Source organism: Anomalospiza imberbis, chromosome 10 (assembly GCF_031753505.1).
Source record: "Anomalospiza imberbis isolate Cuckoo-Finch-1a 21T00152 chromosome 10, ASM3175350v1, whole genome shotgun sequence".
In the NCBI taxonomy this organism is placed as follows: domain Eukaryota; kingdom Metazoa; phylum Chordata; class Aves; order Passeriformes; family Viduidae; genus Anomalospiza; species Anomalospiza imberbis.
In genome coordinates, this window is record NC_089690.1 from 1,821,681 (window position 1) to 1,848,277 (window position 26,597).

At 43.6% G+C, this 26,597-nt stretch overlaps 2 protein-coding genes across 9 annotated transcripts in view; one reads left to right on the forward strand and one right to left on the reverse strand.

Moving 5' to 3' along the window:
- The window catches only part of IFT80 (intraflagellar transport 80), a 33,902-nt gene extending 30,978 nt beyond the window's left edge, over positions 1-2,924 (reverse strand). For all 3 annotated transcript variants that reach the window (XM_068200192.1, XM_068200191.1, XM_068200194.1), the window contains exon 1: positions 2,682-2,924. In XM_068200192.1, coding sequence (XP_068056293.1) covers positions 2,682-2,910 — 229 coding nt within the window. In that variant the 5' untranslated portion in view covers positions 2,911-2,924. The remainder of the gene's footprint in view (positions 1-2,681) is intronic.
- A 2,423-nt stretch (positions 2,925-5,347) lies between these two features.
- SMC4 (structural maintenance of chromosomes 4) overlaps positions 5,348-26,597 on the forward strand; it is a 28,583-nt gene continuing 7,333 nt past the window's right edge. Inside the window, exons 1-12 of one of the 6 annotated variants that reach the window (XM_068200184.1) lie at positions 5,348-5,497; positions 7,749-7,944; positions 9,029-9,207; positions 9,761-9,952; positions 11,523-11,699; positions 21,431-21,595; positions 22,869-22,996; positions 23,210-23,350; positions 24,062-24,212; positions 24,520-24,684; positions 25,422-25,655; positions 26,224-26,409. In XM_068200184.1, the coding sequence (XP_068056285.1) occupies positions 7,788-7,944; positions 9,029-9,207; positions 9,761-9,952; positions 11,523-11,699; positions 21,431-21,595; positions 22,869-22,996; positions 23,210-23,350; positions 24,062-24,212; positions 24,520-24,684; positions 25,422-25,655; positions 26,224-26,409 (1,875 nt within the window). In that variant the 5' untranslated portion in view covers positions 5,348-5,497; positions 7,749-7,787. Of the gene's footprint in view, positions 5,498-6,144; positions 7,151-7,748; positions 7,945-9,028; positions 9,208-9,760; positions 9,953-11,522; positions 11,700-21,430; positions 21,596-22,868; positions 22,997-23,209; positions 23,351-24,061; positions 24,213-24,519; positions 24,685-25,421; positions 25,656-26,223; positions 26,410-26,597 lie in introns of those variants that run through there. The other 5 variants (XM_068200188.1, XM_068200186.1, XM_068200185.1 and 2 more) reach the window with 5 other exon arrangements.

A 26,597-nucleotide genomic window follows, 5' to 3' on the forward strand; every position in this document is an offset into this window, starting at 1 on the left:
CTGCCAGACTGAACCACTGCAAGGAAGTTCCTGAGTGACCAGAACTTCTGGCACAATCATTCAGCCAAATCTCTGCCAGTGCAAGATTTCCAAGGAAAAGATTTTTAACACTGACAAAAAGCTATGGTTTGGATAAACCAGTTTATTTGAACAGATCATTTAAAGTTCCATGGAATCCCAGACTGGTTTGGGCTGGGAGGGACACCTTTCACAGACCAGGCTGCTCCAAGCCCCTTCCAACACTTCCAGGTGTTCATTTGATGCATTCCATTATTTCATAGCTATCAAACAGAATTTATCTGATGAACGTATCACTTATTGCATAGAACGCCTCTCAGGTCTGAGATTTTCATGTTTCGTGTGTAAGCAGTAACTGGATTTAGAGGAATTCAGTGTTCATTTCTCCAATTCAATTGCCAAAATTGCCTTTTCTACTTCTACATCAAAAAACCCTTTTATTTTCTGAGAAATACATACTTTGTTTTCTGCACCTTTTTCCATGCAGTGTCTTTGTTCCACCTGTATGCAAGACCTTTTTCACTGGAGAATCCTTAAACCCAATCTCCCAGGAACAGGAATATTCCTGTGCCATCACCTACAGGACTCAGCATGAGGTGGCTGAGCTCTTCAGAGCCATCGCTTTTTTCAGGATAAACAGAATTCCATAGGATTTTATATATTGAAACAGCTTCTATTGATCTAAGCAAAACCCCTGAATATTTCTGTGAGCAATTCCTCAGCTCATAAGAGACAAATGAAATTCCAGTGGAAGCTCAAGCAGTTGGGAAGGAACTGAAGGTTTTGGTGAAGTCAAAATATCAGGAAAATGGGCAATGTCAAAGTATCAGATAAAATCCTGTTATCCAGGGAAAACTCCACTATTTTCCCAATCTTTTGCATCTTCTCCCACTCCACAAGCTCCTACTTCTCTCACAAGGCCCCATCAAAGAAATTGTAGCTGAGCAGGGAAGAACATGGTTACATGTAAAAGCAAGATCAACTTTCCAGAATTCCTCCGGAAAAAATGTGATCATCACTTAAAACTGTATCCTAATCCTTCTGCAGAACAGGGAGATCAAGTTTTCAGGGACAGCAGCTTTACTTCTGCAACCTCTGTGCTTTTCCAACAGGAGGATTCACAATTGCAGCCAGTCAACCTTTTTCCACGGCATTCCCACAGGGAGGTTTCTCCATTTCCATGGATTTCTGTTCTTCAACTGAGGCAACAGAGACTTTCAAATTACAACTTACTACACAAAAAATAAAGAGAAAATTTTAGCCAAAATGCCTGGAGTAGGTAGAAGTGATTCAGCTTAATCTCTGGTCCATTTTCTTTTTATTAAGTATTGAAGACAGAACTATCCTCAACCTGAAAATGACTCCCCAGTTTTGAAGGAATTTCCAGTGGGAGACTCCCAGCCTATCCAAACACAGAATATAAAACATGTATGTTTTGTTCATTAACTTCCATGGACTCTTAAATGCTGACCTGATATAAAACTGTAAATAAAAAATGAAAAAAAAGGTTGAATCACTTATGATTTGTCCTTAATTTGAAGGTTAAAGCCAAAAATAGTCTTCATTTTTGTTAAAAAATAGCACCAAAACCAATGTCACTAAGAAATAAAAGAACAATATTCCCCAAGAGATGCATTTCAGAAGAAAACCCAAGGGGACTAAATTTACATGTGCTCTGATTTCAAACATCTGCAGTTCAACTAGGAATTAATGCAAGCCTGTAAAGACATCAGGCTGCTTTTCCATTGGATTCAGCAAGTTTCCAGGAATCCTTATCACAGAGGGGAGTTTGCTGGTGCAGGGAAATTGCAAGAATAAGCTGGTGCAGGAAAATTCATGCAGGAAGAAAAACCTGGCTGGGTGCAAAATCTTTTTGGGGAGAAGAGGAAAAAAAAAACCATCCCAAGCAATCCTGAAAGCTTCTTGCTCCCCAAATAATGCCTTGTATTTGACTGAGATGAGCACTAAAGGGTACGAAACCAGCAATATTTTTATTTTACCTAAACATTTTAAATTGCCTTTGTCCCAGATTGAAAGGCAAGATGTACTCCATTTGCCATCTGTTTTCTGTTAAGTGGGCAGTTTTTCCTTTTCCCTTCCTCAACAAATCCTCTCTCAGGGCAGACATCAGCTGATCATGGGCCACTGAGTGTCACTGCCTGACTGATAAGAACTGTAACATGCCATTGTGAGATGCTCTGCCCAGAGGGAGGAGCCAAGCATTCCTACCTGGATATACTCTTGAGTTTCTGGAACACCAGCACGGCTTTTCCTGCACTGGATTTCCCAGAGGAAAAGCTGCCTCTTCCACTGCCTCTTCAGAGGAAGACTGCACCCTTTTCTACGGATCACTGCTCCTACAGAACCACACCTGACACTCCAGGGGGACTGCAGCCACAATTCCAATTGGACTGCTACCAACACCCTGACCAACAGGGTGTCAGGCTGTATTCTGACTCTGTCAGTGCTGTTTTGGTCACTGCATTGTTCATTTTATCTTTTTATTTTCTTCCCTAACAAAGAACTGTTATTCCTGCTCCCATATTTTTGCCTGAGAGTCCCCCTTAATTTCAAATTTATAACAATTTGGAGGGAGGGGGCGTCTACATTTTTTCCATGTCAGGGAGGCTCCTGCCTGTCTTTCCAAACCAAGACAGCCTTACCATCAGAACTCGTCAGAACAAAGCTCTCAGCCTGGGATTGCTTCTTGCCACCAATCCCTCTGGGAAACCAGTGCAGATCTATGGGATAAACATCATCTGGAAGCTTCAGCACTCGAGCGGTCTCGCTGGTCACAGGGTTCCATTTCATGACCTGGTGGTCATCGCTGCAGGAGTAGAGCTCGTCAGCTGCTGTCCAGCCCACACAGCTCACCAAGGCCTTATGTGTCATTCAGCTAAGGAATCTGGAAAGTTCAGCTATTAAAAATAATCAAGTACCCCATCTATTCAGGGACAATACAGGAAGATTATTTTGATAAGATTGCGTGAAACGTTTAATACTTCAAAAAAAACCCACGTCATTTTCTTGCTCTTCTGTGACAAGAAGAGCTGGTAAAAATTCAGCCAGAAATGAAGCAAATTGTCATTCTATAAAATGAAAATATTCCATAAAAATAAAATTCTTCTCATGATGTTAAGTTAAAGCTATGGAAACATGGCTAAAACGCTGGGTTAGTGAAGGGTCTTAGTGCAAAATACAAGTGCAAAACATCCAACTATCATGCAAAAGTGTTGGTTTATTAACACCACATCATATATAAGTGTTCAATATCTCTTAAAATATTGTCCTTGAAGGCTGCAGTCAATGACAAGGGGAACAAAGGAAAATAAGGAAAAAAAGCCATCTTCCATTTACTAATATTTCACTGTAATTTCAACAACAACCAAAAAAAAAGTTTTCTGGAAATGTCTATTTAGAATGAACACGATGTTCCATGTTTTTTTCTGTGACAAAGGATATGTTTTGGCTCCTTTAAAAGGGAAGTCTTCAGTCTCATCTCAGCTGTTCAGATGGAGCATTAAAACCATGTGTTATAACTGTTATAAAACAAATACAAACTGTATAATTAGCATAATATATATGCATACACAAGCAGACAAAATTAAAAAGGAAGACACTAACACTAAAATTTAAAGTTCTGAAGTTATATTACATCACTACTGGGGGAAAATAAGCACCAAGAAATACTTGAGCTTAAAGAGAATTCCGTTTTCACGTTATTCAACTGAATATGGACAACTTGAAGAGAAAATGATGCTATGAACAGTGAATCCTTAAGGTTGGAAAAGACCTTTAATATCAAGCCTGAAACATCAGAGGCTGGAGCACTGGAGATCCCTTGTGCTGACACACAGCCAGGAAAGGAAAACGTGGTATTTTCCTTTCAAAGCCCAGAACTTTATTATAATTTTTGAAGCATTTTAATCGTTCTGTATGTGCTACTAAAAGGCTGAACGCCCACCGTGGGCCACCCACAGGAACATGCATCACTGCCAGCCCACGTATTCCCTACGTCCCAAGGAATCCAGCAGGGCTCCGCTGGAATTTTAGGAGATGTGGCAATAACCAGGAGTTACAACCAGGAATTATAACCAGGAACGGTCCCGACCCGGAGAAGCCAAAGTGCCTGACGCCTCCTCCCTTTGCCATCCGGAGCTGCTGGCCCGGAGATGAGGATCAGGGAATGCCAGAGGCGGGACGGAGGCAGCGCAGGGACGGAATGCCAGAGGGAAGGATGGGGGACCAGCGGGAAGGAAAACCAGCGGGCGGGACAGGGAAGGCAACGGGAAAGGACAGAGGCAGAGCAGGAAAGGGAAGGAATGCCACAGCAGGATGGGGGGGAATCCCGAGAAGGAAAAGCAGCCGGCGGAATGGAGGGTACAGAGAAGGAGACACCAAACCCTCGGGGCAGCCTCGGCCACCACGCGCTGTTCCCTCGGTTTCCAGCTTTCCAAGAAGCAATTATCCAACCCCTCCCGAGGGTCGGGGCTCCCCCGCCCTACCCTCAGCTGTCCCCCGGAGCTCTCCCTCCCCTCCATCCGCCCGTCCCACGCCCAGCCGGGGGTCACGGCTCCCGACCCTCTCGCCCACCGCGGCGGTGACTCAGCCCAGGGGAGGGGGCCGGCGGCCGCCGCCTCCCCAGCGCGCCTTTACCTGCGCGGGCAGCGGGAGGGAGCGCGCAGAGCGGCGGCCGGAGCCCGCTCCCGGCGGATCCCAGGAGGATCCCGCTCCCGGCGGATCCCAGGACGATCCCGCCTGCTGCTCCCGGCCGATCCCGGGACGATCCCGCCTCCCTCTCCCGCTGCCTCAGGAGCGGCGGCTCCCGCTCCCCCCGCCGCCAAGCGCCGCCGTCGCTATGGCGACTTCTCGCGAGACCGCATCCCCTTCATCCTCCTCCTCCGCCACCTCACGGGTCCCCCCCGGCCCCCCCAAGGTGCCACGGCGCCGCCCGTTAATTAATTAAACCCTCTTCAAAATCGCCGCGCTGTCACAATTTTTAATTTTTTTTTTCACTGGTAAAAAACTTTTTTTATAATTTTTTTTTTTAATTAATTTTAAACCAGCGCGCGTCGCCCAGCAACCAGGCACCGCCCACTGACCTACTTCTGAAATTAAGTTTAACCCTTTTCTCCGCCGGTACGGCCGCGAGGCTGTGCTACCGCGTCGCCCTCACGCCCTAATGTCTCGCACCCCTCCGTCTCTGCCCAGAAGAAGCCGCTCCCGGCGGATTTCTGGGCGCTTTCCCCTCCCTGCGGTAACGAACACAAGATGGCGGGCGGGGGCGGCGGTGCCGTTCAAACCCGCGGGCCCGGCCCCTCCCGTCCCAGCCTGCCCCGCGCTTTTCTAACGAATTTCGGTTCGAGTTCGCCGTTTCGGCGCCATTTTCGAGTGTGGTAAGCGGCCGAGCTTCTACAGCAGCCGGAGCCGCCCGCGCTACCGCCGCCTCGCCGGGGCACAGAGCCGCCGGGAAGAGCAGGTACGAGCTCGGCGGGAGGAAGCGATGGCGGCTCGCCTCAGGGCGGTGGGGTGGGGGGGCTTCGCGGCGGAGGAGGTGCCCTCAGGGGACTGCCCCGGGCGGGGGGTGCTGAGGGGATGGTGCTGTTGGGGGGAAAAAAAGAGATGCTGGGAGAGTTGAGGGGACGCAAGGGATGCTGAGGTGGAGGTTAGGACTTCTGAGGGGAAGATGCTAAGGAGGAGACAAATGGTGTTGAAGGGAAGGAGCTGAGAAGGAGAGATGGGGGCGCTGAGGGGGAGACAGGAGGCGCCGAGGCGGAAGGCGGGGGGTGCTGAGGGGATGGCAGGAGGTGCTGGGTTCTGCCCCGCTCCTCATTTCCCCGCTTCCCTCCTCGCCCGGAGGGAGCAGAAGCGGCGGCAGCGCCTCTGCCCGGGCCGGGCTGCCCCGCTGAGGGTCCCCGCTGAGGGCTCCGGGCCCGGCGGGTCCGTCCCGGCTGCTGTCGGCTCAGGGCTTTGAGGAGCGGCTCCCCGCGGGGCTGTGCAGCCCAAGGGCTCCCGCTGTGCCCTCAGGGACCCCCGCGGACCGCGGCTCGGGGGACGTGGAGGTTCAGGGACGCGTTTGGGTAGCGGAGAGACCCGATTTTAATCTGCTTAGAGCAGGGACCCTTCTAGCCCCGGCTCTGCCTGCTGCTTTGATGCTTGAAGGATGAGAGAAAAATCCCAAGGAAGCCCTTAACGCTTGGCCATTCGCTTAAAAGAGCTGGACTCGATGATCCCCGTGGGTCCTTTCCAACTCGGAATATTCTGGGATTCTGTGACTTGGAAAGAGCGTGACAAGGGTGCAGTCTGGCTCCTTGGGCTTTAAAAAAGCCCCAGATTTGTCACTGACAGGGCTTGTCTCTATCAGTTTTAATCGGCTGTTAATAAGGAAGCTTTTCTGTCCGTCTCCGGCTCTTTTTTCGCCATCCCCGTGAGGAAAACGGCGCTTGGCAGGAGAGATGCTTTTACCGAACACCTTCGAGCTGGCTCGGGGGAGGGGCTGGACACGAATTTGTTAGATTTGTTAGAGACTATGTGGCAGCTGATTTATCGCGATTTAAAAGCTGAGGTCAAGTAGTTCGGCTTGTTCATTCTGGTGAAGTGTCCGTGGGGGGAGGGAAGGGTTGGGAAGGTAAATAGGTCTATATTGCACAATTCTGTTGGAGTGGAGCAGTTTGGGAAAAAAAATAATAAATAAATGTGCTTTGAGAGGCTGTAATTGTCCGCGACAGCCATTGCGGAACAGTTCTGAACGGGGGCATAGACTGAAATTGCCTGAAAATGAGTTCTGTCTCTCATTTCCCCCCCTCCCCCATTGTCCCAAAAGAAGGACTCTCATGAGAGTGTGGGTTGGGGGTAGGTCTGAAAACGTCAAATGATTGGCACCAATTGTAAGATGACTTTCTAACCACGTCAGTTTTTTATCTTGTGAGAAGTAAACTTTCTCATGTCTGTTTTTCTGCGAACTCACTTCGCCACTTGCTGCGATTTCAACTCTTTGGGGAGAGTTTAGCTCCTTTTCTTCTCATCGGGTGCTTTCTCTTCACCCGTTTGGGAGCTGTGCTCGAGTGCCAGCTGATGGCTTTTGTAATGCTCGTCCTTGCTCAGATCACTTTAACATCCCGGCTAGATGAAGGTATTTCGTCTTTGCTTTCTCTCTGAAATGCTGAATGCTGGCAGGAGGGGTTGTGTTGTGTTTTGTGAGCAGAGTGTGTCGATGTAAATTACTTAAGAGTCAAATCTTTGCTATAATCACGCAGGGCTTTTGTTTCTCTATCAGTCTCTTTATAGCCATACAAGTATTTAGCAGGGATTATTGAAAGTAAAACGAGCGTCAGGTCTGAAATATAACGAGTTCTTCCAGGAGAGTTAGAGACATGTGGCTCCTGGGCTTGTTATTCAATGTGCCTTTAACTCTTTTGCCCCCAGCACCACGGTGGCTTTCAGGGAGCAAAGTCACTGCCCTGAACGTGTCCCCACGAGCTGGCAGCAGGTAGATCCATGCTGTTGAAACAGATTAGGCTCAGCCCCTCGTTTTGGGGGTGATGTATCTTAAAATACATCATTATGAAGCTAACCTCAATATTTTGTTTCAAATTTCGATTTTTTATCTTCTAAATGCCTCCAGTCTTGAGTTTCTAAATGAGTCAAGAATCTAGGCAGAGGTGTAGGTGAATTCCTTGTGGGGCTGTAGCTCGGTGCTGAGATCACGGGGGTTCTCTTGTTTGTGTTAGCAAAGGAGATAGAGCCCTTCAGTTGTTTGATTGCTTGGAATGGAAGGGGAGCAGCCAACAGGGACCGTGCCAGGCAAGAGCACCAAAACCTCCACTGCAGCCCGTGGGAAGGGCAGGGAGCCCTTGGAGGAGTCCTCCATGGACATGGACGTGGAAAATGAAGGCACCAGGGAGCCTGACAAAGAACCTCCCCAAGGTAGGTCTGGGCTGGCTGTCGTGGTGCTGACTGAGCCTCCTTAGCAGCAACTTCAATTTCCCAGCTCTTCCAGATGGGATTTGCTCTTTTCCCTTCTACAAAGAAACGCTGAAACCCCTGGCAACTTAAAACTGCTTTTAAAATGGTCAAAAGAGCTTGCAAAGAGTTAAAGGGCTTGGCCCAGTACAAGTGCAAAAGCAATTTGTAGACTTTCTCCTAATAAAGCCTATTTCGGAGCTCTGATCTGGAACATTGTACTTAAGATTGTGGTACAACAGCAGGATTTTTCAAATTTATAGGCAGCCAATGGTATGGGATTTCTTGGAATGGTATAAATGTCAAGTTTATTTACTTAACTCTTAAAATGATTTGACTTTCTTTTTCATGAAGCAGTGTATTTTCTTGAGTTCCTTGAGCTGAGCTTTCGCAGAAAAAAATCTGCAAAACCAGCAGCTGTGTAACTTTTTAGGGAGCCAGATGTGCAGTTGTTAAAGGCAGGTATTTGACAAATACGTGGAAACTGGTGGCAAAAACTGCTGCTTGTTGGAAGGAGGAGTTGCTGGTGCCTGGGGAAAAGCTGCTCTGCTGATATCCAGGGGGCCAGTTTGTTTTCGTAACAAACTTCCTGTCTTTGCAGAGCAGCCGTGCTGTCATTGCAGCTTTCAGAGCCTCGTGAGAGATCCCCAAATCTTGCACAGTGGCTCTGAAATGTGGCTTTGCACTTATTCATTAGAAAGGCTTTGCCTGCTTCAGATTTGCAGATTTATTGTGATGGTTGGAGCTGCTGGAATTGCAGGGGGCCTGTTAAAGTGTGTTGGAATAAGAATTACATAATGAAAGAACAAACCCAGCGATGGGACATCTTAAGTAGCTCTTAAAAAACATTTTGTTTGTGGAAAGAAGAATTTTAATTCCACTCAGCTCATATTAATAACTACAGGCCAAAATGTAGCTCGGTTCAGACAGAAGTGATGTTTGCTTTTTTGGTTCAACATTTTAAAAGGTGTCAAATCACTGAGAGCTGACGGTTGTTTTTTTTTTGTTGTTTTCTTTTTATCTTCCTGTTGATTTGGATGGGTTTTAGCAGCCTCAGATGAGGTGGTGGATAATCGAAGTTTAGAAGAGATTTTGGGTAGCATCCCTCCTCCCCCACCTCCAGCAATGACCAGTGAACCTGGTGCTCCTCGCCTCATGATCACTCACATTGTAAACCAGAACTTCAAATCCTATGCAGGGAAGCAAATTCTGGGACCTTTTCACAAGGTATCTTTCTTTTTCCTTAAGTAGGTTTGAACTGAAGGTAAGACTTCACTGGGTGGTATTATTCCTTCCTGCATTTTCTTCATCTAAGCTGTCCTCAAAATAACTGAAAAAATATCTAAGGTTTAGAAATATTTTGATAGTAATATTCTAAATTAAGTAGAGAAAACAGTTAAGTGCAACTTTCCAATGCTGTGCAATTTTAATTTGTCAGCACAGCTTAGAAAAGCTCTCTTTTTCTCTTGATTTCGTTTGCTGGAGAACTTTTAGGGCTGTGTTTGAAGAAAGAGAATATTTTTTTGTGCCCACAAGAGACTTACGTGGCTGAGCATGAAACTTTGCTTGTGAAGCCTGTGAAGTGCAGGGCTTTGGGTTAAGCAGTGCAGCTGGGAAAGCTGAGCTGAGCTGTGGGGCTTTTATTCACTTTTACCTTGGCAGCAAAAGCTCAGCTCTCAGACACTTGCACGCACGAGGAATAATTGTGCTTGAAATGGGTGATGGACGCTGGGCAGGATTTATTTCCCTTTGAAGATCACTTTTTCCCTTCTCTATGCAGCGTTTTTCATGTATTATCGGGCCAAATGGCAGTGGCAAATCCAATATCATTGATTCCCTGCTTTTTGTGTTTGGCTATCGAGCCCAAAAAATCCGCTCCAAAAAGCTCTCGGTGCTGATCCATAATTCTGATGAGCACAAGGACATCCAGAGCTGTTCTGTGGAAGTTCACTTCCAAAAGATCACTGACAAGGTATGTATGATCCCAGGTTTTTTCCCTGAAGGAGCTGAAAAACTTTTAATATTTGCTTATTTTCATTGGAGCTTCATAGCATGATTAGTTTACCTTTGGGATATAAACCATCAGTGTTAATTAACTTAAAAAAATCCTCTGAGTAGTGCAGCTCTTAAAATCCTAGTAAGGATTCTTTAATTTGCTGCAGGACTAATAGGTGGTAGATTTCTGTTGGAAAACAACTTAGAAATTTTTAATCATCATTTTAAGAAGAACTCGTTTTCATTTGTAATCTTGTTTACCTCAAGTGAATAAATTTATTTCTGCAATTAAAAGAATTTAATGAAAATTTATAAATCTATATTTGGACATACTAGATAATCTTAAATGTATAATACAAATACATTTATTAAGAAATAAAACCTATTTAAGCAAAACTTTTCAAACCAATTAGAAATTATTTTAGGTTATCTAAATTTAGAAAAATACAGAACAGATCTGAAACTTATTTACACTTCATGTACTGCAAACAAACCTGCAATTTTATAACACATTTTTCAGCAAAAATTCTGGACCCCATATTTTACCACTAAAATTTTTTGAAGCTGATATTTTGTTTGAATGAAATAGAAAGTGCTGGCAAATTAAAAAAAAATATGTATTTTGCTTGCTGCTCTGTGTATTGATAAAAACCTTAGCACTTTTTTGTTCATTTATTGCAACTGTGGTACAAAGAATTTATTTCTCCTAATTTAAATTTCTTTTTTGTGCACACAACCGAACTTTTAAATTTAGGGTCAACTAAAAAAGTGAGAAGTGTACATTGAAATTCCAAAAATGGTGTTAATAAAGAGGCAGCATTTACAGCCTTTTTTAGGACCTGTTTTAAAAGACACTTATTTTTGTTTCTTTTTGTATTTTGAATAACCTGATTAAAAACTCATCTATTTATTTTTTTTTTAATTTTTTTGACTTTGTGTGAGCATCCAGAAGCTGAGTTTGATTTAAAACCAGAGAGCAATTTGAGAGCTCTTGGGGGTTAATCTGGGTGAGTTTTAACTTCTTAAAGCCTGGCACCAGCTTTATTTTGGCTGCTGCTCTGGAGGTAGATGGAAGCTCTCTTTTGAAGCTGCTGCTGTCACATTTGTCACATCTTTAATGTTTGGCTTTTTTATCTGGTGCACTTTCCCTGTGAGCTGAGAGCAGCTCTGGAGGAGCTGGAAGTGCAGGGAGCTCTGCAGTCCCCAGGGCTTCCAGAGTCACTCCAGGCTGGGACAGCACAGCCCCTGCAGCCTGGGCCATGCACAGGCAAATCCTGCAGCACTTCCACAGCAGCAGCTCGGCTGGGGGGGAAGGCATCAGAGGAAGACAATTCAGGGGATTTGTTGTCCACTTCTCAAAGGATTTTTTGGTTGTTGTTTTTCTCTCTTTTTTTGAGAGATGCAATTTTAAGACAGCTCCCACTTCTACAATTCAGAGTCCATGATAAAAACATCTCATGATGAAACTTATCTGGTTAATTGTGAAATAGGAGGTAAATTCCCATCTACAGTAATTGTTTCTCTGGCTTTGTGTTTCCTCAAAGCAGGAAGGAGATGATTACGAAGTCATTCCTGACAGCAAATTCTATGTCTGTAGAACTGCCTATAGAGACAATTCCTCCACCTACTACATCAATGGCAAGAAAAAGACATTCAGAGATGTGGGGATGCTTCTCCGAAGCCATGGGATCGATCTGGATCACAACAGGTTCTTAATTTTACAGGTTGGTGTGTGAATAAAACCCATTTGAAAGTTGTATTTCCAGTTAAAACAAAAAAAAGTGCAGGTTTGAAATGTTGCCTTGGAGGCCTTGAAGTGCTGTAGCAGCACATCATGGTTTGCATGCTCTGCTCAGGGTGCAAATCATTATTTGCTGCTGTAGGAATTGAAGGCTTAGAAGCACTGGGGGATCCTCTGTCCCTTTTCCAGGAGGGAATTTTGTGGTGCTGCCTGCAGGACTCGTGCTCGTTCCGCCCTAGCAGCACGTAAATATTGGAGTGTCAAAGAAACCTTCAACCCCAATATTATTGTGCTGCTTCAGCGTGGCAGAGACTCAGCAACTGGGGGTGCTTTTATCTCTGAACTCCATCAGTATGAATTGAAATTTGAATTGTTTAATTGTTTCATCTACTGTTGTCTGCTGCTCTCATGGAGACACGGTTTTACTGAGAAATGGGAGTGGGGAAATGAATTGTGCATAAAATAAGTGCAAGAAAAATCCCCAGAATTGTGTTTGTTGTTTACACTTGTTTACCAGCTCCTGAAATAGTTTCAACCAGTGTTTATAACCAATTAAAGTTTACAGCCCATACTGTAAAATTAATCACAATTTGTCAATATAATATCATTTATAATCAGTTTTGACCTTCAGATTCTGAGGCTTGCTTGCGTCTGTTTGGTGTTTGAAAGTCAGGCTGAAGGGAACAACATTAATTTTTTTTTCTAGTTTTTAAATAATGAGAATTTTTGCTACCTACCAGCAATTAAAATGTAAATTAAGCTACAAGTATTTAAATATTAATTCCATTAAATAACTATTTCTGCCATTACCTGTAATTACTAATAAGTCCCAAATCTACTCTGGCCTGGAAGTCGGTGATCAGTGGGAGCTTCCCAAGGTCTGAAATGTTTAATAGAGTTTATTTTAGGCCTGGTTCTGTCAAAGGAGCTTCCAGTTCCCCTCTAAAAAACCAAAATATTTAAAGAACTTGTAGCTGGGTGGCTGTGCTTGCTTCACTTCCTCCAGGCTTTCTGTGCAGTCCTTTTTTACAGCTACACCCACAAAAAGAGGATATCTGTGTTTGCAAGTCTCCATGCCAATTAATTATTTCCTCCAACACTTTATTCCTGTATTTTCTGCTTCAGGATGGAGCGAGAAGCACCTCCAAGAAAACAACCTGGAGTGAATACATCCTTTTTTTTTTTTTTTTTTTTTTTTTTTTTTTTTTTTTAATACAGTTGTTCTGAAATCTCATTTTGCCGAAATTTCCAGAAGGGAGAAATGTAAAGTGAAAGATGAAGCAGGGTGGGAATGCTGGCCCAGAGATACCCAAAGCTCAGTTAGGACATTTGGAAGAGAATATTGATAACTTCATTTATTTTATATTTCCCCCCCCCCCCAGAATGGGATTTCTTCTCCCACAAATTGTTTCAATGAGGGGAGCATCCCTTTTTTCCTAAAAGCTGGAATTTCAGGCTTTCTACCCTACAAAGGGAAATAAGGGGAAGTACAACAAATGTTAACCATAAAGCAGAGTTTTCCCACCATAATTTTTACATTTCATCCCACCAGGCTTTGTCTCAAAAACTGCACTGAAATTTTCTGCTTTCTTTAGCTTTTCTGACTGAGGGCAGGGCCTTTCTCTTTGCCTTTGTAAAGTGAAATCCACTGATCTGACTGTCCAAAATTGAGAATTTCCACTTGGGAAATGTAGCAATATTTTCCACAGAATGACAGCAGAACTTCAACCCCCAAATCCCAACATTTATAGTTACAAGGAAGTAAAACCATCTAAGGCTGTGGATTGTTATCACAAGGATTGCATTCCCCCCACTAATGTTTTCCAAATTATTTAAAATTGAAGGGATAAGTAACAGCTTTATTTGGCTTTTACTGTTTTTTTAAAAAAACAGCAAAACTAAGAGTTTAATTAAACTAAGTTGAACCAAGTTTTTCTCATTTAAAATAAATTATAAATCTCTGCTTTTGGACTATATCAATAGGGTGTAATTAAAATATTTCATTTGTACTCTAGATTTTGGGGAAAAATATTAATGAAGGATTATCAAATGCTGGTTTGGGCGTGTGACAGAACATTTGCTGTCAGTACTAAAGAAAATGTTGTAAGAGAACATATCCTACATGTAATACCAACACCTTCAGAGCTTTGATTTTATCTTGCTCACATAATTGCCATTACTCAATGGAAAATATTTGCTTTTTAGAAGACTGCTTCAGGTTTTTTTGCTTCCTTTTCCCCCTTTCGCCCCCTATTTTGCAGTGTTTTTCTGCTGATTTTGGTGCTTTTTAGGGTAAAATTTGTAAGCTGAGTTTTGATCTAGGTGTTTCTGCTGATGCCAAACTGAAAATATTCAAATCAAACTGCTGCTAACTTCTGTGAATAACATCACAAAAAAACCACTGTGGGAAAACAGAAAATGTGAGAGTAATTGAGTAGTTCTAGAACAATTACAAATTCTGTGCCTGAACTTGCAAACTGAAATAAATCTGGTTTCAGAATTCTTCTGGTTCCAGTGGGATGTTGCCAGCAGAGAACAGGAGGAGTTTGTCACTTCTGGGATCCTTAACTCCAACACTCCATAGTGCATGTTTTAATAAATTTTCCTGTGCTTTTAGTACTTCAGGAATAGACAATTATTTTGCACTGTTAAAATAATTATTCTTTAAAATAATCAAATATGTTGCATTTTTAATGAGCTTGCCACAGCCTGAAACTGCAGCAGGAAAAAGTGCATCTTGTCACTTAAAAAAGGAGAGTTTTGGGGAAAATTTGGCACCTTGCTGCTGCTTTTCTGTCCTCCACACCTTCCAGGAGCTTGGAGAGATGCAAAGAACAACAAATAAATAATTTAGCTTTCACTGGAAGCCTTGGAAGCCTGCTGTGGCCAGGCTGACAAACTCAGTGTTTGTGCTGCTCTCTGCAGTGACTCCTCTGAAAGGTTCAAACACCTCAGCCTGTTGTGCTTTCCTCTAAGGAAAGGATGAGAGAAATGGGAGCCCTGGGGGAATGGCAGGGTTGGAAGTGCAGGGGGAATCTGTGGCCACCTCTGGGATGGGCAAGGTGAGAAGCAGAGTCACCAGAAAGGGTGGAAAAGCCAAGTGGAGCTGCCCAGGTAACCCCCCTCTGCACATCAATATTGCAGAATTCATTCTGCATTCATGGCAGCAAACTTGTAAATTGATTTTCCTTTATTTCAGAATCTTACAAACAAATTAGAATTGTTTTAAGTCAATTTTGTCCTAATTGCAGTGATTTTCACTTGAATATATTTGATAAACTTAATTAAAATATTCTCCTATCATTTTAGGTCTAAACAACTGCAGGGCTTTTATTTGGTGTGTTTTGTAACTGGTTTTAGTTGGTGTATTTTGGAGTTCAGTTTTATCCTGTAGCAAGATGGGGTTGCCAGGAAGGAAATTCTGTCAGGTTTTTCACCTGCTCCTGCTGTGTGGAAACAATGTGGGAGTCACTTCCAGGGGAGTGGGGAGGAAACGAGGGAGAGATTTTCTTCTCCTTTGAGATAAACCAGAAATTCCCAGTTGTTGAGGTCTGTGCTCCTGGTGGGACACTGGAGCTGAGGCTATAAATGGGGTTATAAAATATCTGTGCTGCCAGCTCTGGGGGTGAACAGAGGGTTGTTCCTGTAGGAAATTCTGCAGAAAAACATGGAAAAATGGGAGGAGAAGACGAGTGATAACTGAAGAATTTTTTAGAACACCCCAATAAATCAAACACTGCAGGTTGGGTTTGACTTAAATTCCAAAGTGACTCTGGAAGTGCACTCACTTTGTGCTTTTATGTTAAACACAGGAATGGCCTTAAAACTTGTAAACTTACTTCCAGAATACAGAATTGCAGTTTTGTGCACACAACTGAATGTTGTATAAAGGCTCAGTCTGAGATTTTCCTCATCTCTGGCCAGTGGTGGCATTGCAGACTTCTATAAGTACTTTTATTTTGTATTTGACTTTATTTCCCACTGAGTTTTCCTCAAAAGGAAGACGTTTTGGTGCTTTTTTTCCCCTCCTGTATATTCACCATGTGGTAAAAATGAGATAGGATTGCAAGCATTTAAATAATAGCAACAATAACATGGAATTACAGGAAAAAAATCCCAAATCAATCTGTTGTAACTTCCCAGAGCTGTGTTATGGCAGGAGCATAATGAGCTTATGGGAATATTGCCTCTCTCCATATATATTCCAAAATCCATGGATGCAGAATTGCAATGCGTGGGCAAAGCTTTGTGAGATGGGATAAAATAAACAAACTGAAGATACAGAAATTTAGGACTTATTTTTGCCATTCTTTACTGTACTGCTTAAAAATGAGAGCTAAATGGTAAAGTGGGGAAAAAAACTCCAAAGCCAAGTGTGAGCACATAAAAGAAAAAACTAAAAATTGAAATCTGGGAGAGAGGGTGAAATCAGTGGAAGCTGCAGACAGAGAAAGACTTGTCTCATTTTGCTGCCTAAAGGCTTTTGAAGAGAAAAATGCACTTCTAGTGCCTTGTTATCAAGAAATTGATGGCACTAAACAGCCAGGAAATAAAAATGTAGTGAGAAAACAAAATTCCACAACTTCCAGGCTCCTTTTCCTCTAAATGTTCCTCCCCTTGGCTTCTGCTGCAGTTCCAGGCTGTGTCAGACAGGTGGAACTGGAGCTGAACGAGCCAAGAGCTGAACTCGGGAGCACTAACAGTGGGTAAAGAACCAAAGGAAACACAGGAGTTAGGCTTGGATTTTCTCTTCTGAATCTCTAGAAAAGCAACTTTATAATAAACATTCCTGCTGTTTTAATGGGATTTTTCCTTTGAACAAATCCTGTGTCACTCTGGCTTTGCTCCTTGTGATGCTGAGGAGTTTTCTGCTCCTGGAGAAGCTCTTGCAAAATCTCTTCACTTCCATTTGCTTCAGTGTTTGAGGGAATTGAGCATTGCTGTGCTCTGGAAAACAGTCAAATAGAACTTGACTTTTATTAAGAGAGCCCTGTGCTGGGTCACCTTTGGCTCAATTCCATGGTAAAAATTTGAGAAAATGATTGAAATTGGGGTGTAATTTGAATTAAGATGGGTTTTTTACATTTGGACAAACAAGTAGCAGATTTTTGCTCTGGTTGTTCTAATCCTCCACAAAAGTGTGAGTTAAGGTGGTTTTTACAACTGCAAGCACTGCCCATGCATTTCCAGTACTACTTCATCACAAATATCCCTTCACCTTGTGATGTTTGATAAATTCAATTATGTCCTAAATAAACACTGCATGCTGATATTCATTCAATTTCATTTATGTCATACCATAAAGTTGCAAACTAATCTGTGTAATACTTGATTTAGAAAGCAAATTGTACATTGATGTGTTACAGTACTAAGGAACTATTATTGTTAAATATTAATTTACAGGATAATGGGATTCTGCTGGAACAGGTGTTATGGTTGGGTTACAGAGAAGTTTGCAAGATTTTGGTCTCAATAAAAAAAACTCCTTTAATGGGGGTTTAAAAAGCCTTAAAAGCTTTTCTATTCTAAAAATCTACTGCTGCTACAGTGAAACTACTAAAATATTGTTCTGAATTTCAAAAAATTGTCTTAAATATACTGAATATTCCTAAAAATACCAAGTATCATAGTCACAGTTGTCATATATTAAATTTTCTGGTGGTTTAATGGGAATTTGAAACAAATTTATATATTTTTACCCGTCCCCAACCAGGGAAGGTCTTTCTGATCCCTAATGTTGCATTTTCCAGGAAATATTTCCATTAAAGCCATTTCTTCTGAGCACAACTGTGATTTTCTCTTCAATCAGATGTCACATTTCTCCACCTCTGATAAGTGGTGCAGGGATCCCCTAAAAAAAAAAAAAAAAACGAAAACAAACCAAAACCTAAACCACCACAAGTGCACCACAAAATTCCCTCAAAAACCACCCAAACTTCCCTGAGCTCCTGCCCAGGGCACGGTGCATTCCCAGCTACTGCATTCAAAGCTATCCCAAGGTTCTCAGCTTTTTGAAGATGAGCTTAAGACAGCAGAAATTGAGAATCCAAAATCCTGGAAAGCTGGTTTTGCCTCCCTGGTGCCATAACTATTCTGTGGGACATTGGCAGAGAGCTCTGGGACTGCTGCAGTGACAGTTTGGATAAAACTCAGGCTGTTCAAGGTGCTGCCTTCCCAAAGCTTTATCCCAAACAGGGATGAAAAGAGGAAGGAATAATCAAGAAAAACAAACATCTTCCTAGGTTCTCCAGAAACAGCTCACCCTGCCTGAGGGCAGGATGGGATTTTGGGGAGGAATTCCTGGCTGGAATGGGATTCCCAGAGCAGCTGTGGCTGCCCCTGGACCCCTGGAGGTGTCCAAGGCACCCTGGGCATAGTGAGCAGTGTCCTTTAAGGTCCCTTCCAACCCAAAAAGTGGTGTTTGCTCTTCATGAAGAGTTCTCAGCTTGCTGTCAGTAATTTTTCAATGCCAGAGGCTTTTTGCCATGCCTGTCTGTTCCACAGCAGAATTCTAGGATGGAATGTGGTGGCTGGATCCCAAAACTGCCTCGTTCCCTGTCTGCACTATCCCAGTGCCCCACAATCCCAGTCACAGCACGGGGGGCTGGGATCCCTGCTGGGATCAGCACTTTGTGCCATTCACACTCCAGAGCTTTGGGGAACAGGACCCAGTCCCACGGGGAATGTTCTGGAACACAGCACAGCAGATGGGAGTTGCCTCTGTAGGATCCTGTGTCTAGACCACAGTTGCAGGAAAAGCCTCATGAGTAGGTCAAACCTCCCTTTTATCAGGCAGTTAGAAAACCTTGTTAAAAATTCCAGTCCATACGTGCCAGAAAACCTCAGGTTAGAGCTGTGCTGAGAGTATCAGCTGTTTTCCTGCTTTTAGAGAAAACAGTGCTTGTGGGCAAATTCAGAATTTTAAACCAGTGCTGGAACATGCTGCTGGTGTTTCCAGTCCTGAAACTTCTTTTAAACTTTTCCTCTTTACTTAGGTACAATAGAAAATCAGATTCTTAAATTGAGGAAGTATCTTAAACATCACAGCTGTGAATTATTCAGCTGTGCAAAGAACACAGGTTCCAAATTGCAGGGATTTATTCCTCATGCTCTTCACCAGAGGAGCCACTTCCAGCTGAGAAGGGCTCTTCCCTTATTTTACAGCCTGGTCTCCAAGCAGGTTTGTCCTGATTTGCCCCAGGGCTCAGCTGATTGCTTGGAAATGTTTCCCCAGATGAGGTGGTGGTGTAGGATTCCCATGGTTGTTCCCTGAGGAATTATGTGGGAACTGAATGCTGCTGGGATGTGTGTGGTGGTGCAGAGCTGGAGCTGGCCACGTGGATTCACGTGGATGTGGAAGACTCCACACGCTGCAGAAGCTGGAACTGGGTTTGTGATTCCATTTAGAGCTCTTGCACTGAGTGTAGAACCTTCCCAAAGGGCTTGGTGGGTATGGAAACGTGGAATCCTGGCATGGCTTGGGTGGGAAGGGACCTTAAAATCCCATCCAGCCCCACCCCTGCCTTGGACAGGGATTCCTTTGGTGGCCCAGGCTGCTCCAGCCCCAGTGTCCAGCCTGGCCTTGGGCACTGCCAGGGATCCAGGGGCAGCCCCAGCTGCTCTGGGCACCCTGTGCCAGGGCCTGCCCACCCTGCCAGGGAACAATTCCTAATTGCCAGTATCCATCCAGCCCTGCCCTCTGGCAGTGGGAATCCACTCCCTGTGTCCTGTCCCTCCAGCCCTTGTAAACAGTCTCTCCATCTTTGCAGCTCCTTCAGGCACTGGAAGGTCACAGTTCAGGCACCCTGGAGCTTCTCCAGCAGATCCAAGGCTGGAATTTCGATATTTGTTTCCTTGTTGGCATTGCCCATGGCTGGGTGTTGACATCCATTTTGATTGTCTGAGCAGAGCCTGCATTTCCTTTCTGTTTTACACATTGCTCCCTGTCCTGAATCCCTGAGCCCCAGGAAGACAGCTGAGGGAAGGAATTGCACAATTCGGGTTCTGCTGGAGCCTTGGCAAAGCTGGGGGTGCCAGCTCTGGGGAGCTGCCCGAGCTCCTTCCCTCGGTGCTCAACAAATGTCTGCCTGCCCCGCCTTGGTTTCACTTTCACAACGTCGGGGCAGCCCAGCCCTCCTGGAGAGCAAGGAGCCTGGGGGCTTGTAAATTCACAGTTCAATTCATGGATCAAGTAATGAGCGCTGCCAGTTAATTAGGAAACACTTAAATGGAGCTTTTGCAGTTGTAAAATCTGTTTGCTCGGTTCATCATTGTCAAGAAGAGCAGGGACAGGTACAACCTTTTTGCTCTCCTTTATCAATTAAAGGGAACCTTTAATTTCTTTTCTGGAAAAATATTTTTAAATATATTTCTAGAAACTTTTTTATTTCTTAAATCTGGGCTGAACTAAAAATATTTCTTTATATATTAACTTAATAGTATAAATATTAAATAGTGCTTAATACTCTTATTATTTAATTAACAACTTATAAATACGCTTATTTTTACCCTCAATGAGAAAATAATTCAAGAACTTACATTAGTGAGCTACAGAGAAACCCCACAACTGCATCATCTTATTTCTTAGAGATGGTTAATTCTGTTTAGCCAAATAATAAAAATAAGATTCATTCCTTGCCTGTCCATAATTGCCCATTTTTCCCTGTTAAATCCAAGGTGGGTTTGTGTTTTACACCACTGAACACGAGGGCTGGAACCCAGTGTAAAAACCTCCCAGTCCTGATCAGACTGAGTTAAATCTTTCCTGTGCTTGTTTCCTCATGGATGTAAACAGAGGAAATGCTTTCATGCAAGAAGGAGAAGGACTTCTGGCAATCCCAAAACAACTGGGGAGGTTGCACAGTTTCCTTCCCCAAGAGCTGACAGGCAGTTTTGGGGAGAGAATCCACACTTTTGTGGCAAGGGAGCAAATGGGTAATTGGGGTTTTATACAATCCAGCAGCAGTTATTCACAAATTGATTGTCTTGCTTTTTGAGATGTGCAAGAAATAAAAATAAGGGTTGGGTTGGGGTTTTTTGTCTTGTCAGACTTGCAGCAGTAACACAAACTGTCTTTGTCACTGGCTCTCTTTTATCCTTTCTAAATCTTATTTCTGAAAATTCAAATTATTTTTAATACCACCTAATCACTTGAAATTAATGCAGTGCATAAAGGGAAATTACACAAAGGAACCCTCTTACCTAAAGAATCCTTTTCTTTCTCCACCAGGGAAGCCTCAATTAAATGAATTCCAATTCCAGTTCATCCATCAGCCAGGATTTGATGGACTTTCTGTTTCTGAAGAGACCCTTCAGGGACTTCAATCCTGATTAAGCTCTCTTGCCAAGGGCCTGTTTTATTATCTTCTTCTTTTTTTAGGTTGGGGAAACAGATTTTGAATCTTTAGAGAATGAAGGAATGGTCAGACCTGAAGGGTGGCTCCACTTCACCTTGGAAAGGATATTTCTCTTCATTCTGATCTTTGTTTTCCCAAATAAATGGGAAGGTTGGACTAGATCTTGCGGATCTTTTCCAACCTTAACGCTTCTGTAATATTCCAGTTTGAATATTTTTAATTGCTCCCTTATTTTATTCTTTTTTTATAACATCTCATACTAATTCCATGGGGTTTTTTAATGAATACTTTCCCCATCCCAAAAAAAAAAAAAAATATATATATTAAGGAAAGACCCACCCAATTTTTGTTTCCCAAGGGGGAGGTGGAGCAGATTGCCATGATGAAGCCCAAGGGGCAGACGGAGCACGACGAGGGATTGCTGGAGTATTTGGAGGATCTGATCGGATCGGCGCGGCTCAAGGGGCCCATCCAGACCCTGTGCCGCAGGGTGGAGCTGCTCAACGAGCGCCGCGGGGAGAAGGTGAGAGGCAGCTGGGCTCTGAGGAGCAGCCGAGGCAGAAAAGGACACTCGGGTGACCTCAGCTCTCCACAGCTCCTGAAAGGTGCCTGTGCTCAGCTGGGGCTGGGCTCTTTCTCCAGGCAGCACTGACAGCACCAGAGGACACAGCTGTAAGCTGTGCCAAGGGAAATGCAGGTTGGATATTAGGAAAATGTTTTTTACAGAAAGGGTGATAAAGTTCTGGCGTGGCTGCCCGGGGAGGTGGTGCAGTCCCCATCCCTGGGTGTGTTTAACAAAGCCTGGGTGTGGCACTGGGTGCCAGGGTTTAGGTGAGGAGTTGGGGCTGGGTTGGACTCGGTCTTGAAGGTCTCTCCCAGCCTGGTCATTCTGTGATTCTGTAAACTCCTGGGGCATCCCAAACAAATCCCAGCATTTCTGCACACAGCCCTGTGGAGACGTCAAAATACACAGAATTACAGCTGATGCCTCAGGTTTCAGCTTTTCTATTTCTCAGATTCTGTGCTGCTTTAGTGTGTGGGTCTGAGCTTCATATCTATGGGATGGTGAGCTCTCCTCACAGAGCAGGGAGACAAAACAATTCCTTCTCCAGCTGGGCACCAAGGACAAATGATCCAAACCTCAGGCCCAGGAGCACAAACAACGTGGGCTGGAGAGAGAAAAACAAGCAGGATGGGACTGCATGGGCTAAAGCTGGAATGGGACAATGAACTCCAGTGTGCCAATGGAGCAGAGCTGATCGCAGCGAGAGCCCCCGGGAGCGCTCGTGCATTTTGGGACCATTTGGGTTCATCTTGGGTGCAGCCCTGGCTGGGCTCTGGTGCTGCCCAAGGTGGATCCATGGAGGAGATCCTTTTCATGAATCCCTGCTTTATTCTGGAACTCTGCCCAGCCTCTGCTCTAGCTCAGCCTGCACAAGGCATCACTGCTGCCCCTAAAAATCCTGCTTTTGTAATTTTATTGGTGCATTGGGTGCTAAAAGGACTAAAAAAACTCTAAATAAAATCAAAGTTTGTTTTTCTTGATGTGTCCATGGTTAATCCTGTGGCAGACGTGTTTTAAAGGTAAACAACACCTGTAGTTGTAGGAATTAAATTCAAAATGGCCAGTCAGAAGGTTGAGATAAAGGAAATCACCATAAAATTGTCTTGCAGAGGTAATTCATGATACCATTTTTCCAGAGCATTCATGTCCTACGAAGGGTTGGAAATTTCTCCTCATGGTTTCCTCCTGTAGTGCTGGCCCTGCCTCAGCTCTGCCCATCTGTTTTCTGCAGTTAAATCGAGTTAAAATGGTGGAGAAAGAAAAATATGCCTTGGAAGAGGACAAGAATAAAGCCATTGAGTTCCTTTCCTTGGAAAACCAAATATTTAAGGAAAAGAATCAGATGTGTCAATATTACATGTAAGTAATTCTCAGGGTTTGGGTTGGCTTTAATGTGGTGGGGCTGCTGTTAAACTTTGCTTCAGTGTCTCTAATAACAAATATTTTCTATTTCTAACTCCAAATTATTATTTTTTGATATTTTACATAATTCTGTTGTTACACTGAGAATTGGAACTGGACATTCATTGTGAAGATGGAGAAAAGTGAGAATTTATTGCTTTATTTTCCTAGCCATGATCTAAATAAACGAATAAATGACCTGGAAATGCAGAAGGAGAAGATTAATGAAGAAACTAAAAGTATTAATGAGAAAAGCAGTAAACTTGCAGAGGAAACAAAAACCAAGAATAAAGCTTTGAAAGACCTTGAGAAGTGAGTACTTTAGGGATGTGTAGTACTATGTTTTACATGTTTCCCACTAAAAAATTTAATTATCTGATGATCAGAGTCATTTCTGATACATCTAAATACACAAAGAAGCATTTAAATTAATGCACAAAAATAAATTAAAAACACAAAAATAAATCAAAGCAAATTCACATTGGTTTGATTTGGTTCTGAGGTTCACAATTACATTAAGGAAATGTCTGATCTTTTTAATAGATTTTAAATATTTATATTGACTGTACAAAAAAAGAATTAGTACATGCTTTTTAGATTTACCACCATAATGCTTAGGGACATGGATTTGGGAATTTTCCCCTGGTTTCCTCATGAATCATTTATGCATAAGTTGTGTTTCTTAAAGCTGCTTTGCTTGGGTGCTGATCCCCAATCCAGCTGCAATACTGACCTGCTCACCCTCAGGGAATTACTGGGGAGAGATAGGAATTATTAATTCTGTCAAGAAAAAAATGAAAATTTCTGAAAATATGTTTAATACTGCTTGGGTAATTGATCTTTTTCTGATGGAACATCATTTTCCCAGGGAAAATACTGGGAATATAGTGAATATTGGGTGTTGTTAATCATAAAACCTGAGTAATATTAGTTTGAATTTTTCATGTTGACTTATTAAACCAAGCTTAATAAGTCTTATTTTTTTTACTGTATGAAATAATTTTTTTTTCTTTTTTCCTCCAGGAAATTCAATAAAATTACAAAGTTCATAGAGGAAAATAAAGAAAAGTTCACTCAGTTGGATTTGCAGGATGTGAAAGTGAGGGAGAATCTCAAATACACCAAGAGCAAGGCTAAAAAACTGGAGAAGCAGCTTCAAAAGGACAAGGAAAAGGTAAGGGTTGGATCAGCTTGACTGGCTTGGAAAAGAGCAGTAAATTGTGGGAGAAGATGGGAAGGGCACAAAGAAGGTGGGAAGATGGGGCTGGAATTATTTTAATCAAATATTTTAAGCCATTAAATCAGCCTGAGGCTTCATTTGCTAATCACTCACTGCAGTGATCACTCCACGAGTGGAGTTAATTCATGGAGCTGTGTCATCCACTCGGTCACTGAGAGCTTTTGGGCTGCCTTTGGAGCCAGGAGGGATTCAGGAATTCCTGTCCAGTGGCAGAGGAGGCTCAAAGTCCTTTCCTGTGCAGGTGGAGGAACTGAAGAACATCCCCTCCACGAGCGCCAAGGCCATCGAGGAGGCCAAGGCCAAGAGGGACCTGCTGGCAAAGGACAAGGACAAGGAGGAGGCCAAGCTCAGGCAGGTCCTGGCCAGCCTGCAGGAGGAGACCAAGGGAATCCAGAAGGAAAAAGAGGTTTGGACAGGCAGGAATTGCCCACCTGCTGTAACTTCACTCTTCTGAAGGAAACCAGCACCAGGCACTTGTCAAATGCCATTTATTGACAATTCCACTGTTCCTCGTGGTAGTTCAGAGGAGCCTGGGTGGCAAATAGATCTTAAATGAATAATTACAGCTAAACCCTTGGCTGCTTTTTGAGTGCTCGAGCATCATCAGGTAGCTCATTCATAGATTTAATATAAATAATACACTCTGATTTTCTGCCACCAAAACATTTAAGCCAGTGGTGTTGCTTAAATAAATAAATAAATATATTCTGGAATGATCTGTTCCCAGCCTTTCCCACACTGTCTGTGAATTAATGGACAACTACTTTAACTTTTGGTTATTGGTGGTGTTGTTCAGTACTTGGAGGCTGGAAATTTATCTTGTAAATTTTCAGGGTTACTTTCTGTCCTTGAAAACGTGGATTCTCCATGGATTTCAGCTGTAATTTAGCTCAATGTGTAGGGCTCCTCCCACCTTTGAGAAAATAATCCAGAGCTGGTATGGAAACGCTCTGTGATAACTCCCTGAAGTTCTTTATAGTTAGGAAAAGCCTCGTTAAATTCCCAGCCATTAATGTTGATTAATGAAGAAATGCTGCTTCTCCCAGAGAAGTATTTCCTGCTGCCAGGGCTGGAAAAGCACACCCCATGTCCTGTTCCCCTGTGCCCAGCTGTGGGGCTGAGCTGTCCCTGCTGTTCCTGCAGGGCAAGGAGAAGGAGCTGATGGAGTTCAGCAAGGAGGTGATCGACACCCGCTCCAACATGGAGATAGCGCGGTCGGAGCTGGAGCTCTACCTGAGCAAGTACAACTCTGCCCTGGCCTGGCTCAGCCAGGCCCAGGAGGCCCTGGAGAGCACCTCCAACATCCTGAAGGAAAGGAAAGCTGCCATCAAAGACATTGCTGAGAAATTACCCCAGGCTGAGCAGCAGCTCAGGGAGGTGAGACTTGACTTTCCCATTTCATTTTGAGTCACACACAAACCAAAGGCCCACTCTTCTCTTTGGCAGTAATCGTGCTGAAAATAAACCATGACCCGTCTCCTCTAAAACATCACTGAAAAACTGTTTTCTAGTACTTTACTGGTGGAGCAAGTACTGGATTTCAGACTTACTTTGTTAAGCCAGTGTTGACTTAACTTAAATCCTACATAGTCCTGCAAGGGAACAGATTTAATTTGACACTGAGACGTGGCTGCATTCCTGAGCCTTCTTCAGGATGCTGAGGCCCTGGCACAGGGTGCCCAGAGCAGCTGTGGCTGCCCCGGGATCCCTGGCAGTGCCCAAGGCCAGGCTGGACACTGGGGCTTGGAGCACCTGGGACAGTGGGAGGTGTCCCTGCCATGGCAGGGGTGGGGCTGGGGGAGCTTTAATGTCCCTCCCAACCCAAACCATTCTTTGAATTTCATCTCTTGCTCCTCAATCATTCCCCAAAGAACAAAGCCATGCATTGAAGACTCCCTGAATCCAGTGGATTTTGGGAGGCTGAGCCAATGTTTTGAACCCCCAGAAAGAGAATGCTCTGGAGAAGATGGGAAAGGAAGAATCCGTAACCAAGGATCTCGTGCGAGACCTGCGCCAAAAGGTAGAGGAAGCCAAAAGTTCTTTAGCACAAAGTCGCAACCGAGGAAAAGTGCTGGAGGCTCTGCTCCAGCAGAAGAGATGTGGGAATATTCCTGGGATCTATGGAAGGCTGGTAAGTGTTAGGAGGCTGCTACAATTCTAGTGTTGAACTTTAGAGGGGCTGAGTGGTGTTCCTGTGACGGAGTGTGGGATGCTTCGCTTCTCTGGCATTAGGAATTTGGAGAGGGATGTCTTACTTCCCTGGCATTAGGAATTTGGAGAGCAGAGCTGTAAATCCCATGGACTTGCTGTAAAATCAAA